The sequence below is a fragment of the Onychomys torridus genome, chromosome X (assembly GCF_903995425.1).
Source record: "Onychomys torridus chromosome X, mOncTor1.1, whole genome shotgun sequence".
Classification (NCBI taxonomy): domain Eukaryota; kingdom Metazoa; phylum Chordata; class Mammalia; order Rodentia; family Cricetidae; genus Onychomys; species Onychomys torridus.
In genome coordinates, this window is record NC_050466.1 from 10677321 (window position 1) to 10694747 (window position 17427).

At 37.3% G+C, this 17427-nt stretch overlaps 1 protein-coding gene across 8 annotated transcripts in view; it reads left to right on the forward strand.

Annotated features, from left to right (window-relative positions):
• The window catches only part of Kdm6a (lysine demethylase 6A), a 145545-nt gene that overhangs the window by 43551 nt on the left and 84567 nt on the right, over positions 1–17427 (forward strand). For all 8 annotated transcript variants that reach the window (XM_036174095.1, XM_036174101.1, XM_036174094.1 and 5 more), the window contains exons 3-4: positions 1246–1354; positions 7637–7686. In XM_036174095.1, coding sequence (XP_036029988.1) covers positions 1246–1354; positions 7637–7686 — 159 coding nt within the window. The remainder of the gene's footprint in view (positions 1–1245; positions 1355–7636; positions 7687–17427) is intronic.

Below are 17427 nucleotides of genomic sequence, written 5' to 3' on the forward strand. Positions count from 1 at the left end.
TAATGATTATGGAAATTCTTTTGAGTTTCTTTTTTTGTACATGCCAAACCTGAGAGGATACCTAGAAATTTGAGAAATCATATATATATATATATGATTTCTAGGGTGCCTTACATTATGGAGTGTTTACTAAGGAAATTTTGACATTATCAAAAAGACCATAGGAGTAAGAGCTTTGTTGTTGCCTGAGAAGGGAAGAAACAAGTGTATCTAGTTCTATGCCAAGTACTATGTGAACTCTTGGAGAAAGTCCTTTCTGTCCATAGCTCTTTTCTTTCCCCTCCCTCCCTTTCTCTTATCTGTCTGTCTTTGTGTCCATGCTTGTGTGTGAGGGTACTTATGTGCAAGCGTGGAGGTCAGAGGACAGTCTGACCTTTTTTTTTACATGGGTTCTAGAGTTCTGAACTTAGGTTGTCAGGCTTATGCTGCAAGTACTTACTGAGCCATCTCTGGGGATCAATTTTGACATCTTAATTATTTTGTCAAGTCTCTTAAAACTGAGGGTAAGAGAGGATAAGTTCCCCAGGATCTGTAGCATATGACAACTGAAATATGTCATCAAACTCTGTTCTGTCATCTATATTCTTCAGAGTTCAAGGGAGTTAATAGCCTTAAAGATTTTGTTTTCTGAGAAAGGAAATGTGAGAATAAGGGTATATAAATATTTTGGGCATGTGAGTTAGAGTTAGAATTAGTGTGTTTGACTGATGTATGTAAATAGCACGGAACAGGTAATTGGAAGGTAGTTTAAATCTGGTATAGATTTCCCCAAAAAGTGGACTGCTAAGTATAAATGGTAGCTATTCTTACTACAGAGATGGTATATCTTACCTAATTCAGATAAGTTCACCATGCTTGTAGGAAAGATGGATAGTATTTGATTTGAGAATAGGTTTATTTGTATCAACAGAGATACAGTAATAGTTTAGATTTGTAACTTATGAGCAGAATTGTCAAAGTGTTCCTTTATTTGATTTGTCAAATATTTTTGCAGTTTTGTAGATGGGAGAGACATTTATACCCTTATCAATAGAACTTCTGATAAATACTTAAGGAAACTATTCCTTTTAAGGAATGATACCTTGATTGTATTGCTATATAAGAAAAATACATAAGAAATATATAAGAAAAAATTGATTTCCTAGGTGATGATTTAGTGGAGGATATATACATTATCTTAGGGAGGAAATGTATTTTTTAGGATTTTTATCTATCTCTTAAACATTTGTGTTCTTTTATTTCTAGGCTGTTCGCTGCTACGAATCTCTGATCTTAAAAGCTGAAGGAAAAGTGGAGTCTGATTTCTTTTGTCAATTAGGTCACTTCAACCTCTTATTGGAAGATTATCCAAAAGGTAATTTGTTTTCTTATAGATTTTTCTTTGATTCGTTTATGGGCTTAAAGTAATTATAATTATGAAGGGCACTGACATTTTTATTTTTAAGAAGCTATAAGCTCATGAGCTATATATAGTTAACAGTAAGATAAATGGAGTAGATAGATGAAAGTGGGAAAATGTCATATGGCTTCAGGTGAATCATCAATAAAATAAGCTCAGTTTAAAAAAAAACCCTCTGTGTACAAAACTTACATTGCATTATGGTTTTGTTTTGCTCCATGAAAATCCTTCCTTTAAATGCTGTTTTCTTAGTGCTTGATATTTAGCTTAGTCTTAGTGCATGCTTAGCAATTGCAAGACCCCAGGGAGGGGTGAACTGAGGGGAAAGCTCCTCTAGGACATATAGGAAAGGTAATACAAAGTTAGTGTTCTTCCTGGTTTTTTCTGTAAATCTTGTCCTTTCTAACTAGAAAATGTTTGAATAAAATTTTAAGCTATAGTCATGTTACTGTAAAGGCAAGTAATATATAGAGAGGAACACATGAGCTTGAACCTTAAATAAACCAGTTTGTTTACGTCAATGTTTTCATCAAGAAATAACTAAGTTATATATCTGAATGTAGTAAGTAGTCAGTCTTCTGAGATGTGCTTTTTTTCAAGGAACTCAGTTGCCAAATTAGACCATTATTCATGCAGGAAGTTAAAAAGCTGCTTGCCCTCCTTCAGTACAAAAGGAAAATTGCACAGCAAAGGAAAACTGTTCTTACAAGTGATGACATTTAAACTTTGGGTAACACTAAACATCTTTATGCAGTGAGTGTATTTGTTTTCAACAAGAGTGAGCAGAGTATTTATTGGAAAGTTTTAGGACTAGAGTAAAGGATTGTTGGTATTTCACATTGCTATTGTATCATGTCAGTTTTGTGTCAGGTCACACTCACATTTTCCTAATGGAAGTATAATTTTAGTCTGAAATGTTCATAGCCTGTGAAATTCAAAATTAGACTTATTTCACAGTTTAGCTCTATTATTTATAGTTGCAGATTAGATAAGCATCCCCACATCCCCAAGTTTTTGTCTTCTAGTATGTAAAAGGCAGAAAAATAGTAGATGATAGATTAGGGATTTTTGGATTGTTAAGTGATACTGACTAGTACTGAGCCTTAGTTCAACGTAATAACACCTAAAGCTTTGTTTTGCACTTATTTATTTGTGTTTGAGCTGTGCATGTGCTGTGGATGTTAGAGAGCAGTATTCGGAGTCAGTTCTCTTCTTCCACCTTGAGGATATCAAGGAGCTCAGGTTGGCAGGCTTGGCAGATAAGTACTTTTTACTGACTGAGTTACCTTGCTGGCCTGACATTGAATGTTTTAACATCAGTTGAAACTGATTGCTTATTTAAAAAGAGCTTTTATATTAGAAGTATATAGAATTCTATGAAATTTTTTTTAACACTACACCTTTATATACTGAGACAGCACATTAGTTTGACAACACATGAAGAAGGGCCTAGACTTGAACTGCCACATATAGTGCTTTAAGTCATTTAGTGACCTTAGTTATCATGAAACCATGTATCATTTAACTTTTATTTCTTATTTTAAATATCCTATTTAATTAATTAGTTAATTTATTTGTGTGTTTGCACACCTATATATGTACAAGCTATGTGGAGGTAAAAGGGTAACTTGTAATTAGTTTTTTCCTCCTACCATTTGGGCTCTGGAGTTGAACTTGGGCCATTAAGTCTGGCAGCAAGTACGTTTCTTTTCTTTACCTGCTGAGCAATTTTGCCAGCCCTTAACTTTTAAATATTCATTGTTCAGTGAATTTTAGCTACATTTTAAATTTATAAAACATTCATTTAGGAGCTGGAGGGGTAGGTAACTCAGCATTTAAGAGTATGTATTGTTTTTCAGGGGATGGAAGTTTGAGTCCCAGCACCCACGTTAGATGACTTAAAACAACCTGTAACTCTAGCTCCAGTTCCAGGAAGGTCTAACACCTTTGGCCTCTGATCACTTGTGCTCATGTGCATACAACTAACTGCATGCGCACACACAAATGTATACATACATGCACATGTGGTTGTTCATGCTTATAGCCACCACTTGGAAGGTTGACACAGGAGGATTGCTGTGACTTTGAGGACAGTGTAGTGACTATTTTTAGGCTAGATGAAGAAGAAGCTAGGAAGGATTTAGAATTAGGACAAGAAAATTAGATGATGGGTTGGGGATTTAGCTCAGTGGTAGAGCACTTGCCTAGCAAGCGCAAGGCCCTGGATTCGGTCCTCAGCTCTGGGGTGTGTGTGTGTGGGGAAGACAAAATGAATACAATTTGCTAATTTAAAAAGAAAAGTAGATGAATAGGCAGAACAATAAAGAGACATGCTAAGAAGAAGTGTATGAGTTGATTCATTTGCCCTCAGATTCTTAGATTTCCCTCACTTGCTGTAGCATCTTTTCTGGACCTTGAAGGGGTCTGAGGGTCTTGCACCCAAAGGACCCTGTTAATGTGGCATTCATGATTTGGAAGCACTACTTAGAAAATTTCAGAAAATGTCTACATAAAAGTATATTTAAAATGTATATGTGTAGTTAATTGACTATTAGAAATGACAGTTGCTACACAGATTAAGAAGTGGAACAATACTGGTATAGCCTGTGTTTTCTTCAGTTTTTAGCCTCTACTGTTTTCTTCATGGTTGTACTCTATGTGTGAAATTTCAGTGTTTCCCTGGTGTTCTTTTTTCATTTTCTTAGGGCCACTAATAAGATTATTTCTAATAATATATTGTTTAGTTTGCAAAAACTGAGCAAAAAGCCAAGTCTCATGACACATACAAGGCGGCAAGAGGGTTGGTAGTTCAAGGCTTGCCTGAGTTTTAGAAGGAGGCCCTGTACACAAACCATCTGAGAATAAACACAAATACAGCTGTATACAGAAAGTACCTTATGTTCACAATTATAGTAGTAGGTTCTTAGCAGAAGTAAAAGTAAATAAGAGATTCTGAGTCATGATTTAGCTTCTGGTTATTTACCAGTTTATAAGAGTGGGCCCTTCCTTTCTTTAGGTGTATGGGAATTTCCCTTGTACCATTTGCAAGTCTGGTGCCTGCAGAGCCAAAAGAGGGCATTGAATCCCTTGTAACTGTAACTACAGATCCTCAATATGGGTGCTTGGAATTGAACCTGGGTCATTTGGAAGAGCACTTTGTTCTCGCTGAGCTATCTCTAACCCCTACAAGAGCCCTTTTTGAGGAAGAGAGTGGGCTAGGGCATTTGTGAATCCTGGCAAACCTGTGCAAGACTAACAGCCAAATACTAGAAATTCTGGCATATAAGGAGCAGGTGGATTATTTTAAAAAGTAGATCAGAACAGAGTACTTAACATTTCTCTCAATGTGTAGGTGCTGCTTCCTGTAGCACATAGAGGTCAGATAAAGAAGTTCACCAGACTGTACATAGTTAAGAAAAAATATGGCCCTAGATGGGTCTTAACTTCTCAGATTGAAAAAGAAGATACAAAAGGAGAGCAGAATCCAAGAATAGGCCTCTCTCTGTTTGTGGAGCCCATATATAGTTGTTATCCTCGGATTTTACTTTTTCTTTGTCTTGGGTGTTCTTAAAGGCTCATTTCATTTATGTCTCCTGGTTTTCAAAGATTTGTATCCTCTTTGTTGGTATGTATTATGCTTTTAGAGGAACATACTTGACAGTATTTTCTTCCAGAAAGGTTCTACTGTTACCTGTTTTCTCTCTGGACTCCCCCTGACTTGGGATCTTTTTCAGAAGAATTCAGGCAAAATACTCAAGAGTATAGTATAGAAGATACAGTTTATTTATTCTCAAGGGATGGGAGTGGACAATGGCCAAAGAGACCATCGTGGAGTAGAGCATTGTCACTGGATAAGAGACTTTAATGTAAGCCAGGTGGTGGTGGCACATGCCTTTAATCCCAGCACTCAGAGAGGCAGAGGCAGGTAGATTTGTGTGAGTTTGAGGTCAGTCTGGTCTATAGCATAAGTTCCAGGAGAGCCAGGGCTGTTACATAGAAAAACCCAATCTCGAACTACCCCCTCCTCCCCCAAATAAAGAGTCCAATGTCCATAGGTATTTAGGTAGGGCTTATTATTTTCAAAGTTTTAGGAACAGATGAACTTCTTGGGATGTTTTCTTGTCCAGGTGATTAACAGGCACATTTATACTAACTCTTAAGGGAGGGCACTGTGTTATATCTTTGTGCTTTACCAGAAAGCCTCTACTAAATAGTAATTTTACAATATTTTGGCAGCTTACAATATCACGTCTCTACCCAGGGCCAGAGGTATACTCAGATCCCATTCTTGTGACCAGTGATCAGAGTCCTATAGTTTGACTTTCTGGTTTTATAAGTTCCTAATTATGGGGATATTACCAAATGCTGAAGGTTAATTTTGGTTGAGTTGTTGTATATATGAAAAATATCTTTATTCTTCTCCAAATTAAGAAATCTGGATATCTTAATTTTATTGTTGGAGATAATTTTCCTTTAAAAATTTAAAAATGTTCCTTCACCTTATTTCTAGACATAACTTCTGTTGTAGTGGGACTTTTCAGTCCAGTAACCTATAGCTTTCTTTCTGGGAACTTTCTGAAATTGTAACTTGAGTTTTTAAGGGTAGAAGTCCAAGTTCCTATAACTCCAACAGGCTAGGATAGGTCTTAATGCACCAGTTACCAAATGAGTAATGGTAGAAAGTGGAGAGGAGACCTATTCATTGTAGCCACAGTGTGAAAAGCAGATAAAGGAGTTCAGTGGCCCCATAGGTCTGTCATCTGGGTGCTGACTTGAGGCTTAGGTTTAACTAGAGGGCAAGAGGTAGCATAATTAAGCAGTCTGGGTTAAAAGTGTCTCAGTTCTGGTTCTTACAAGGTGGTTGGATAAATTGTTAGGGACCAATCTGATATCAACAACATGATTACTTTAGTTTCAGGTTGTAGCCTCACCTTCAAGAATAATTGCTTTTATTGGAGAAGGGGGCTATCTATCTTGGAAGGTTTAAAGTTTAAGGTGACTGGAGGCTTTGGAAAACAACGTTATCTTTGCCTTTAGCCTTGACAGGAATGAGGTAGGTTAGATTAGGCAGATTCAGGTAGGAGTGTGACAAAAAAGTAAGGGACATAGATAAAAAATGAAAGCAGAGTTATTTTAAATCTTCTCATCCTAATATTAGCTTGTGGGCCCAAGTGAGGATTTGATGCTTTTTAATCAAGAGCAGTCTTTTTTAGTGCCTGTTTCAAAATTATTGCTTGAATTTTATCCTTTGCTTCTGTTCTTTCTCTTTGGACCACTGTTACTGATACGTTAGCCTTCCAGTAAGCAATTTCTTTCTTTTTTGTTTATTTTTTGTTCATTTTTGATGGGTTCTCTTGAGCTTCCTAATCTTATCCTTCTATTGCATTATTCTATAATAATTTTGTTTTTGAAATTTTATTTCTTAGCATCCTCCTTTTTTTTTTTTTTAATAAGAATTCTCTTCCTCTTATGAAAGCAGCATTTCTCCTTTTAAAGAGTTTTTTCATCTCATTTTATCATTTATTTTTCTTTGAGTCAAGCCCAACAACCCATCCCCACCCATTTGTTTCTTGTTGCTTGGATGCTTTTGTTAGATAGCTGGTAGTTTTTAACTCTCCATGTTTTAAGAATTGCAAAGTTCCAGAACTGGAACCTCTGAGCATGTAGAAATAGCTTATTGAATCTCACCTGCATGGCCTTCTACTTTTGTTGGAGAATTTGTGAATCTCTGATCACATTGTTTATGAAATACCAAGGATTATTCCTGCCTTGGTAGTAATCTCATGGAGTGGTCTGGATATGAGTCCCCTTCCAAGCATCTGGGGTGACTGCAGATTTACAACAAAGCCTTTCTGGAATTTAGAACACGATGGGAAAGATGACAGTAAATACTAAAGAGTATTATTTCTTTGCCTTCATGAGGACAGGGAGGCATGGAAAAGGTGTGGTTGGGAGATGGGTTACAGATGACAAATTTTTAGACAGATATTCCTGGAGTGACTAATATGTCTACCAGTAGAGTTAAGTGAGTGACTCAAAGTAAAGGAGATAGACAAAATGAAGGCAAAGATGCCAGGCTTTTATCCTCCTTTAGCTGTCTTGTCGATTCAAGTGAGAAATCAGTGCTTCTCAGCAGATGCAACTTTTAAAATACACACTATAATAATGTTTCTTAAAACTTTCATTGACTTTAAAGTGAAACGTAATTGTGACTCATAATTATTCTCCTTCTTTTAGCGTTATCTGCATACCAGAGGTACTACAGTTTACAGTCTGACTACTGGAAGGTTGGTACACATTTTCATGCTTATTTCCTATTTGTTTTTGTTGGTAGATTATTGGTTGTTATAAAAACCATTAGAGTTTTTCTGTTTTTTTTAAATTTTATTATTATTACTTGAAAATGTTACTTTTGCAGGAAAGAGATTAGAAAAGGGAAATCAGTATCATTTTTGTTTGTTGTCTTTTATTTAACTACTTTGTATTTTATTAAAAAAGGATTAGATTGCTGATATTTTATTGACCCAAGATGGTTGCACATGGAATAAGTGAAAAATTAAACACAGCCAACTAACAACTTTTACCTCTCAAATGCTTGGATTACTCCTTTGTGTGGTACTGAGGATTGAGCCCAGGGCCTTGTACTTGCTAGGCAAGCATTCTACAAACTGGGCTACATTTTCACCTCTTTGTTCATATATTTGCTAGGTTTTTTTTGTTTTTTGTTTTTTTTGCAGTCTCTTCTTTTGAGTAGCATGTTTGATAGATAATTTACCCACTTCTTAATTGGATTGAATGAAATTTTGCTAAGAATTTTGAAGTCCCTATATATTCTGGATATTAAATCATTGGTCAAAGGAATAGTAGGCAATTTTTTTTCTCATTTTTTAGGTTATTTTGTCATCTACCCCCTCCCCCCACCATAGGGTTTCTCTGTGTAACCCTGGTTGTCCTGTAACTTGCTCTATAGACCAGGTTAGCCTCAAACTCACAGAGTTCCTACTGCCTCTGCCTCCCTAGTGCTGGATGAGATTAAAGGCATGTGCTACCACAGCCTTGTTTTGTTACTCTTACTGATTGATTCCTTTGCTATGCACAATCTTTTATGTCTTTTCCGAACTTTATTTTCCTGTACATTATCTCTAAAATCATTGCCTATCCTAATGCCATTGTCTGTACTAGTGTTTCTCTTGAGTTTATTTTTCTAGAAGCTTCACAGTTTCAGGTCTGAAATTTATGTCTTTATTATTTAATTTTGAGTTGATTTTTGCACAGGATTAGAGATTTTAATTTTAATCCTCTGCATAGAGATCCCTAGTTTTACCAGAATCTTGTATTAATGAGATTGCTTTTTCTCTTGGTGATGTTTTTGGTTCCTTTGTGAACCACAGTCAGTTGCTTCTTAATTTGCATAGGTTTATTCCTGGGATCTCTTACCTTTGTCTGTGTACATTGCTAATCCCTACCATAGCTCTGTAGCATAATTTGAAATCAGCTGTACCTCACCTTTGTTATTAACCAACTTTCCAATATCATTTTGTGGGTTTTTTTTTGGGGGGGGAGGCTCTTTTATGCTTCCATATGAGTTTGCATTTTCTGCTTCTGTTTTATTGTTATTTTGAAGTGATGTCTACAATCTGTAAATTACATTGTGTTGTATGGACATTTGATATTGTTGTAGTCCATGAAGATGGACTTTCCACTTTCTGGTGTTGTCGTTTTTTTTCATCAACGCTTTTGTAATTTTCATTGTGAATGTCTTTTACTTATTTAGCTAAATTTCTTCCAGGTATTTTATTTTTTGAAGCTTATTGTCAATATTGGATTGCTTTCATTATACTCCCCTAGACCCTTGGTTTGTGTGTGTGGTGTGTATCAGGGACCAGAGTAAGATGTTGGATGTCTTCCTTATTGCTCTCCAACTTACTCTTTTGTGTGGAGATCTCATTGAACCTGGAGTTTACCATTTCAGCTAAGCTGGCTAGTAAGTGAGCTCCTGGGATCCACTTGTTTCTGCACATTAGTGCTTGAGTTACAAGCATATGTAGACATGCTCAGCTTTTTACATGGATACTAGGGATTTGAACTCAGGTCCTCATGCTTGCATAGCAAATACTTTACCCACTTAGCCATCTCCCTAGCTCATTATTTCTTTCTTAACAGTTTTTGTTATTACTGTGTTAAAACACTGATTCTTTATATGTTGGTATTTTTTGCATTCTATTGTGTTGGTGTCCACCTATTAGTACCAAAACCGCACCAGTGTCATATTAAAGAAAAGGAAGTAAAGCACTTCCCCTTGAAGTAATTTTATCAAGAGCAAACCCAGGTATGAATTCTCTACTTCTCTCTCCCTGTGTCTTCCATTGTCTCTTACCTATTGTTGTAAGAGTCTGAATCTAGCAAGGGGAAGGTCTTTTGCCCCGCCCCTTGGCATTGTTATAAAAAGCCCTTTTGAAGAGACAAAAAGGGCCTGTTGGGCATTGACCCAGGTCCTCCTGAAGCTATCCTGTGTTTCTGTCTGTCTCATCTGTGCTATCTTTCTGTTTACAAATTCCGTATGCCTCTCTCCTCCTCATAGGAACCCTGTAAAAAGTGGGAGCTGGCCTCCCACAACTAACAAAGGGGGTTTGTTCTGTATTAACTGAACAGCATAGAAAGCATCACATGGGTAAGACATGAGGGATACTTTACAGAACTCTTTAACAGGCTTTTACAAGGAACAAGCTGTTACTAATTACAGTGGGTCCAGTTAACAAACGAAAAAATGCTATCAAACAATATCTATATGCTGCTTCCAATATTTTTGGTGGATATTTGTTTTATAAGGTTGCTTTTCTACCTATTTGTTGCCTTTAACAAATGACTACCATAGCATGCATGCATACATACATACATACATACATACATACATACATACATGGGCTCATTACTCTCTGGGTCAGGGGTATGGAATAGTATATACCTTAAAATTGCAGCTATGTATATTAGCTTAGGTTGTTAAATAAGAAATCCATGATAAGTAAGGTTGGTTGTTAAATTGTTCTCTTAAAGGTTAAACAAAAAGATAGAATACTTAGTAGGAGAGCAATCTTAAATCTTAAGTGACCTCAAGGTGTATTATTAGCTGGCTGTGAGGTCCAGCAAAAGTTCCAGTCTCTTAGAATGTAGAACATATTTTTATAATAGTACATTGCCACATTCTACAATCTTACTGAATTCAGTTACCAGTTCTAATAATCTTTAAAAGTCTTTATGTTACTCTGTATATAGAGACATATCATCTATAAACAGGTGGAATTTAACGTCTTTCCTTCCTGCTAGTCTTGTTTTGTTTTTTCACCTGACCTGACTAACACTTCCATTATTATATGTAATAAGAGTGGTCATACTTATTTGGTCCTAGATTTCTGAGGAAATGCTTTTACTCCATACCTATTCAGTATAATGCTTTACAATTTTACAATTTGTTTATGATTAGAGCCTCTTTGCTCATATAAATTGTTAACCAGTTTCTCCAGGATTTTATGTTGTTGTTGTTGTTGTTATTGAAAAAGACTATCCTTAAAAAAAAATAGCTAATATTTTCTTTCTCAAAACAATCAACCAATGGTCTGGGGATGTGGCTCAGTTGGAGGGATGCTTGCCCAGCATGCACAAAGCTCTGGTTCCATTCCCAGCATAACATAAATGTTATGTGTTGGTTCAAGCCTATCACTCCAGAATTTTGGAGGTGAAAGACAGAAGATAAGTTCAAGGTCGCCGGGCGGTGGTGGTGCATGCCTATAATCCCAGCACTTGGGAGGCAGAGGCAGGTGGATCTCTGTGAGTTCGAGGCCAGCCTGGTCTGCAGTCTACAGAGCTAGTCTAGGACAGGCTCCAAAGCTACAGAGAAACCTTGTCTGGAAAAACTCAAAAAAAGAAAAAAGTTCAAGGTCATCCTTGACCACATAGGGAGTTTGAGGTCAACCTAGGCTTCATGAGACCCTATTTAAAACAAACAAAAATGACAACCTACAGAGAGCCCTAATCCTCAAAGGACCAGTCAATATATGAATAAATGTTGAACATTATTAGGCTTTTCATGCCTGTTTCATAGTTTGATATGAATTTGTTTTTCAGTTGCATCTCAGCATAAAAAGTAATTGTTTTCAAAAATGTTTATGGCATGTAGAATGCTTGGTGTTGACTGATAGCCAAACTTATTTCACACTAAAATTGGGGCTGGTGCAACAGCTCAGTGATACAGTGCTTGGATGGTTCAATCCCCAGTACTGCCAAAGAAAACAAAAAAAGATAATACACCAATAATAAAACCTTGTTGTCTCAAATTGCCTTTCGTTTAGAATTTGTCTAATAAAAGCTTTAGAGTCTTGAATTAATTAGTTGCATCAGCATTCTCTTATCTCACTTTCTCACCCTTTGGGAAAAGGTTTTTCTTTTAGTGCTATTACAGAATGCTCCTAGGATAAAGGTTTAATATTTTTAATATTTTTCTCTCAATCTGCAAATCACAGTAAAATGAAGGTATTCTGATATTAAACTTACTGGTACTCTACTGTGGTCTGTAAAGCTTGTATTATCTTAAAATTCTTATATATTCAAGACTACCATGCCTATTTATGATCAGTTTTGTTTTTATGTAAGTTAGTGCTTGTTATTAGATAGCCATTCTTTTTCCTTTTTTAGCATGGGTCTAAGAGTTGGGGCCTTGCACATTACTATTAATTGACAGTAGACAGATTCAGGAGAAAAGCAGAAATATTATCAACAAAGAGGTGATGGTAGTTTAGGGCCTTTATAGAAAAATGTAGAAAGCTTTGTTGCACTTTATTTGTTTTTTAAGATCTGTAAGTAAACTGCAAAACTCTGGGTTTGGTGCCCCGGATTTCGGCACCAAAATGTTAGTAAATTGATGGCTGAAACTGCAAGGAGACAGTTCAGCCCTAGAGGGCAAGGTATCATCTCGAGCTACTTAGAACAAGAGTTCTGCCCTGAAGGTGTCCCGGACACCTAAAGCTGTTTAGCACAGCTCTGATGGCTAGGACTGCAAAGAAACAGCCCAACCTTGGAAAGGAAGGTTTCCTGACTTCTCTGGAGAGGCAGTCCTGAATTGCTTCAGCAAGGAAGGGTATCCTGACTCTTTGGGAAAGTCAGGGTATGCTGACTCTGGGAAAGTCAAGATATACCTGGTGTGATGGGGGATGGTCTCCCCGAAGGACATGGTAATCCTGCTCCTCTCCTGGAGAGCCACAATCTCTGGCTCAGTGTTACCAGCTCCCCCTTGCTCAGTCCACTATGGGACATCCCAGCAAGGTTCTTCTGTTCAGCTCCCCCTTGCTCAGTCCACTATGGGACATCCCAGCAAGGTTCTTCTGCTCACCAGTCAATGAAAGTCTTCACCCAATACTCTTGAGAAAGAGGTTTATTTGGGAAGGAGGAGTCCAGGAGAGTAGCTGTCTTTATCAGGATGGAGAGAACAGCTCACAACTGACCAGACAGGGCGGTTTATATAGTACGTCTTGGGGTTGGAGTCAACTGTGATTGATTAATTTATTTTCTGCCCAGGTATTGGCCAGTTTTGTGAGCAAGGGGCAGAGGTGGCCCTGATTTCAGTGCCAAACTGTGTTTCTTTCGCTGGCCTTTCTTGGCTTTTTGACACTACCTTAAGGCCAGGGCACATTTCTTTTACTGACTCTGGTTCTAGGGGCCAAGAGTGTTATTTTGGTACTAGTTTCAGAGTCAGGGCGTATTTCCTGGGTTCTGGGTTTGGGGATAAAGTGTTCATTTCTCTGGCTCAGGTCCCAAACACAGGCTGTCTTTCTTTCCCTGGTCCTGGGCCCTAGGGCCAGGATTCTGCTGTCCTGCTCTGTGATTGGTTGATTTCACAAGTCAGTTGGACAGGGCAGAGATGGCTCTGATCTGAGCTAAACTGTGTTTCTCTCAGTGGCTTTATCTGAGCCATCCTTTCCTAATTGGGCTCCAGGGTCAGGGTGGGTTTCTCTAGCCAGCCCCCTTTCCCTACAAGATCAGGTTTAGTTTCCTAGCAAACACCCCCACCTCTGTACATGAATAACCTGCTTTTGTGTGATGTTTCCCAGGAAGTCTATTTCTATTCATCTCAGATAGGGAGGGCAACCACAGACTAAAGAAACACTGCCACCCAGGTCCACCGAAGTTTAATTGGGACTACTTAGGAGCCTGAGTGTGATTGATTACTTCAGGAACATGGGCAACGTAGGGCAACTGTACTACCAGAGAATAGTCTTTCCCCAGCAACCACTACTGTTTACGTTTTTGTGGGTCTTCTTGACCCTTGTGAAATTCTACTCTTTCCACAAAAGAATCTTAATGAGCACAGTCTTGTGAAGGTGTTGTGCAGGTGATTACATATCTGCCCTGATTCCAGGACCTCAATGACTACATCATGCTCAGAGGATAGAGTTCTATAACACCTTTGTTATCAAAAACATCCCCTAATAGTGGTAAATTTGTTGCTATCAGTAAACTTAACATTTGACAAATCATTATCATGAAAAGTCCATAGTGTATATATCAGGATTCACTCTGTGTTGTATGTTCCATTGCCTTGGGAAAATGTGTAAATACTTGACTCTACCATTACCAAGTATTTCCACTGCCCTAAAAAATATTTTTGTCCTCTAGCCTATTGATAGCAAATAAAGTTATTATTGTCTGGCTAGAGTTTTTTAATTATAATTTTTAAAAATTTTTATGCTGATGGACATGTAAATCCCTGATAACCAGCTTATTTGTGCAAAATGTGTTGCCTTTTTCAAGTTTAGAAGTGGAGTACTAGGGTATATTTGTGGGTGGAGGAGGAGGGGAGAGGAGAAGAACTGCTAATTGTCCAGATAGTTTCAGTTTAAAGTCATTTTCATAGAACTCTGGCCTGTAGTTAATCCCTTCAGCCCTCTTGACTGACTCACAAAGGAAAGGAGACATTTACAAAGAGAAAAGAAGAAACTATAGCTTTTCTAGAAACTCGGTTGCTACTTTGTATGAGAGAACGTGTGTGTGTGTGTGTGTGTGTGTGTGTGTGTGTGTCCGTGTCCGTGTCCGTGTCCGTGTCTATGTCTGTGTGTCCCTGTTCCTGTTTCTCTGCATTCCGTGTCCGTGTCTGTGTCTGTGTCTATGTCTGTGTGTTCCTGTTCCTGTTTCTCTGCATTCCTAGCTGTCTTGGAACTTGCTCTGTAGACTAGGTTGGCCTTGAACTTACAGAGATCCTCCTGCCTCTGCTTCCCAAGTACTGGGATTAAAGGTGTGCACCATCACCGCCTGCCTGCAAACATGTAACATTTGTGTTTCTGAGCATGACTTATTTTGCTTAACACAATCATTTCCAGTTCTGTCCATTTTCTTGCAAATGTCATGACTTCATTTTTCTTTACAGCCGAATAAGCTAACATTGTGTTTATGTACCACATTTTCTTTATCTATTCATCTGTTGGTGAGTGTCTAGGCTGGTTCCATCTCTTGGTTACTATGAATAGTGCAGGAATAAACATAGATGTGCAAGTATCTCTGTGGCAGTGGTTCTCAGCCTTTGGGTCATAAGCCCTTGGTGGGTCAAACAACCCTCTTAAAGAGGTTGCATATCAGATATTTACATTGTGATTTATAGCAGTAGCAAAATTACAATTATGAAGTAGCATCAAAAATAATTTCATGGTTGAAGGTCACCACAGCATGAGGGACTATATTAAAGGGTCGTAGCATTAGGAAGGTTGAGAACCACTGCTCTATGGTATGTTGACTCAGAGTTCTTTGGATATATATCCAGGAGTGGTATAGCTAGGATACTGTATAGTAATTCTATATTTAGGTTTTTGAGAGACATCCTGCTGATTTCCTAGTGGCTGCAGGAGTTACACTTTGACCAGCAGTGAATAAAGGTCCCCCTTTACCTACATCCTTACCAGCATTTGTTGTCATTTGTTTTCTTGATGATACACATTCTTCCTGGAGTGAAATGGACTCTCAAAGCTGTTTTAATTTTCATTTTCCTGATGGCTGAAGGTTTTGAACATATTTTCAAGTATTTAGTGATCATTTGAGAATTATTTCTTCAGTTCACTAACCCATTATTGACTGACTGACTTGCCTTTTTTTTTTTGATTTTTAGTTTTTCAAATATTTTAATGCTCTGATGTGTAGTAGTGCGAGGCACCTCTTCCTGTGCAGCCCCCTCCCCAAGTCTGTAAACTATCTCTTTACTCTAGTGATTGATTCCTTTGTTGTGCAGAGGCCTTTTAATTTATGTAATCCCATTTGTCAGAAAGTCCTTGCCAATACCCGTACCTCAGGGAATTTATTGCTTTTTGTCTGGAAATTAAGTTTAAGCCTTTTATTTTTCAGATGTCACTACCTTTATTCAGGTCATCCTTTTGCATCAGATTACTATTTTTCAGTAGAGATGTCAGTGGTACTTTTTTTGAGATAATATATGGGAATACATGTATTTCAAGGTTTATAGCAAATTTACTCAGAGATCACTGTAGAGATGTGAGCTAAGTGTCCTTGCCTGAGATGTTCTTTTCTGTTTCCTTTGCAGGTATTCTAGATATATAGCACACAAGTACTGTACTATTGGTTTTCTACTACTGATTAAGTTTCATTAACTCTTAATGTACTTTGGCATCTTCTAGGGTCTTAGGACCTTCAGAGGTGAAAAGTTGGGGAGGGTCAGAAAATTCTTCTAGCATATACTGTTTGTCAAATTCTTTCAGCTTAAATGTTCAGTATGCTAAGATGTTGTATTTGGGATGATATATTTTGAATTTTGTTGTTGCTGTCAGCTATGACTTGGGTAATCACCAAATGTTTGAATTGTTTTGCTCGCTGTTACTGAAAAATGAAACTTAGCTTTTAGTTAATAGTCAGAGGCAATGTCTTATACTAATACTGAGTCAGTCACACATGGGAACTAAACACAATTTTAAATGGTGGTTGATTAGATTTAGTGAATCTTTGGGCGCCTGCTATATTGGAGCATACTGTGCTATATTACAACAGAGAATACATATATTTAATTAGCACTCTTTGTTTTTTTTTTTTCTTGCTATAAGATCTTACTGTGTATTATGGGGGCTGTTATGGAACATGCTGTGTAGAACAGGCTGGCCTTGACCTTGATAGTGATCCTCTTGGCCTCTGCCTTCCAAGTGCTGACATTATCATCATGTGTCATTATGCCTGGCTCACATTCCTGTCTATGTCATTTTTGTTTAATGTTCCATTAATACACAAATAACACAAACACGGAAAAATAGTTCAAGGTGTGCTCTGGAGGCTGACCTAGTCAATCCCTGTATCTACTACTTAGTATTTATCTATCTTCTGGAGCATTTGCTTTCCTCTGAGCCTTAGTTCTTTTTATTTTATAAATGAAACTGTGCCTCATGAGGTTGTTAGTCTTATAAAATAGAAAATATTATCATTCTGCACAAAACTAAGTTCTTGTTAAGCAATTGGTATCATTGTGCTAAGAACAAATTTAGAGGTTAGAGATATTACCTCTAATTTGATATAGGTCAAGAAGCAAAGCTTTACAGGGAAAATGGTATCTTTATAGTATATATTTAAATGTATTTATATTGTGGCAGGGATGGCAAGAAGTTTCCTAAAGAGAGAGAAAAAGATGAAGTATAAACAAAGTAAAGATATTGGGAGATATGTTTTGAAAGTAGAAATTCACTTCAGGAAACTACACGTATGCACGCTCCATGCGCTGTTACTTGTTGGGATTCAATCAGTATTTCCTTCTTCCAAGAAACTAGTTCTCTTTCAAGTCTTAACATAATAGATAATGCATTTTGTGACTCTTAACTGCTCCTGTGTTTGGAGTATCTATATCTTTCCTCCAGTGTCATATATTACATGTTTTTTTTTTGTTTTTGTTTTTGTTTCTTAAGAATTGGGGAAATAGCACTTTATTTTAATTAGTTTTATACAGCCTCTTCAGTATTGTTCAGATTCTTTGAGAGGATGGAATAAGAAGTGAGTGA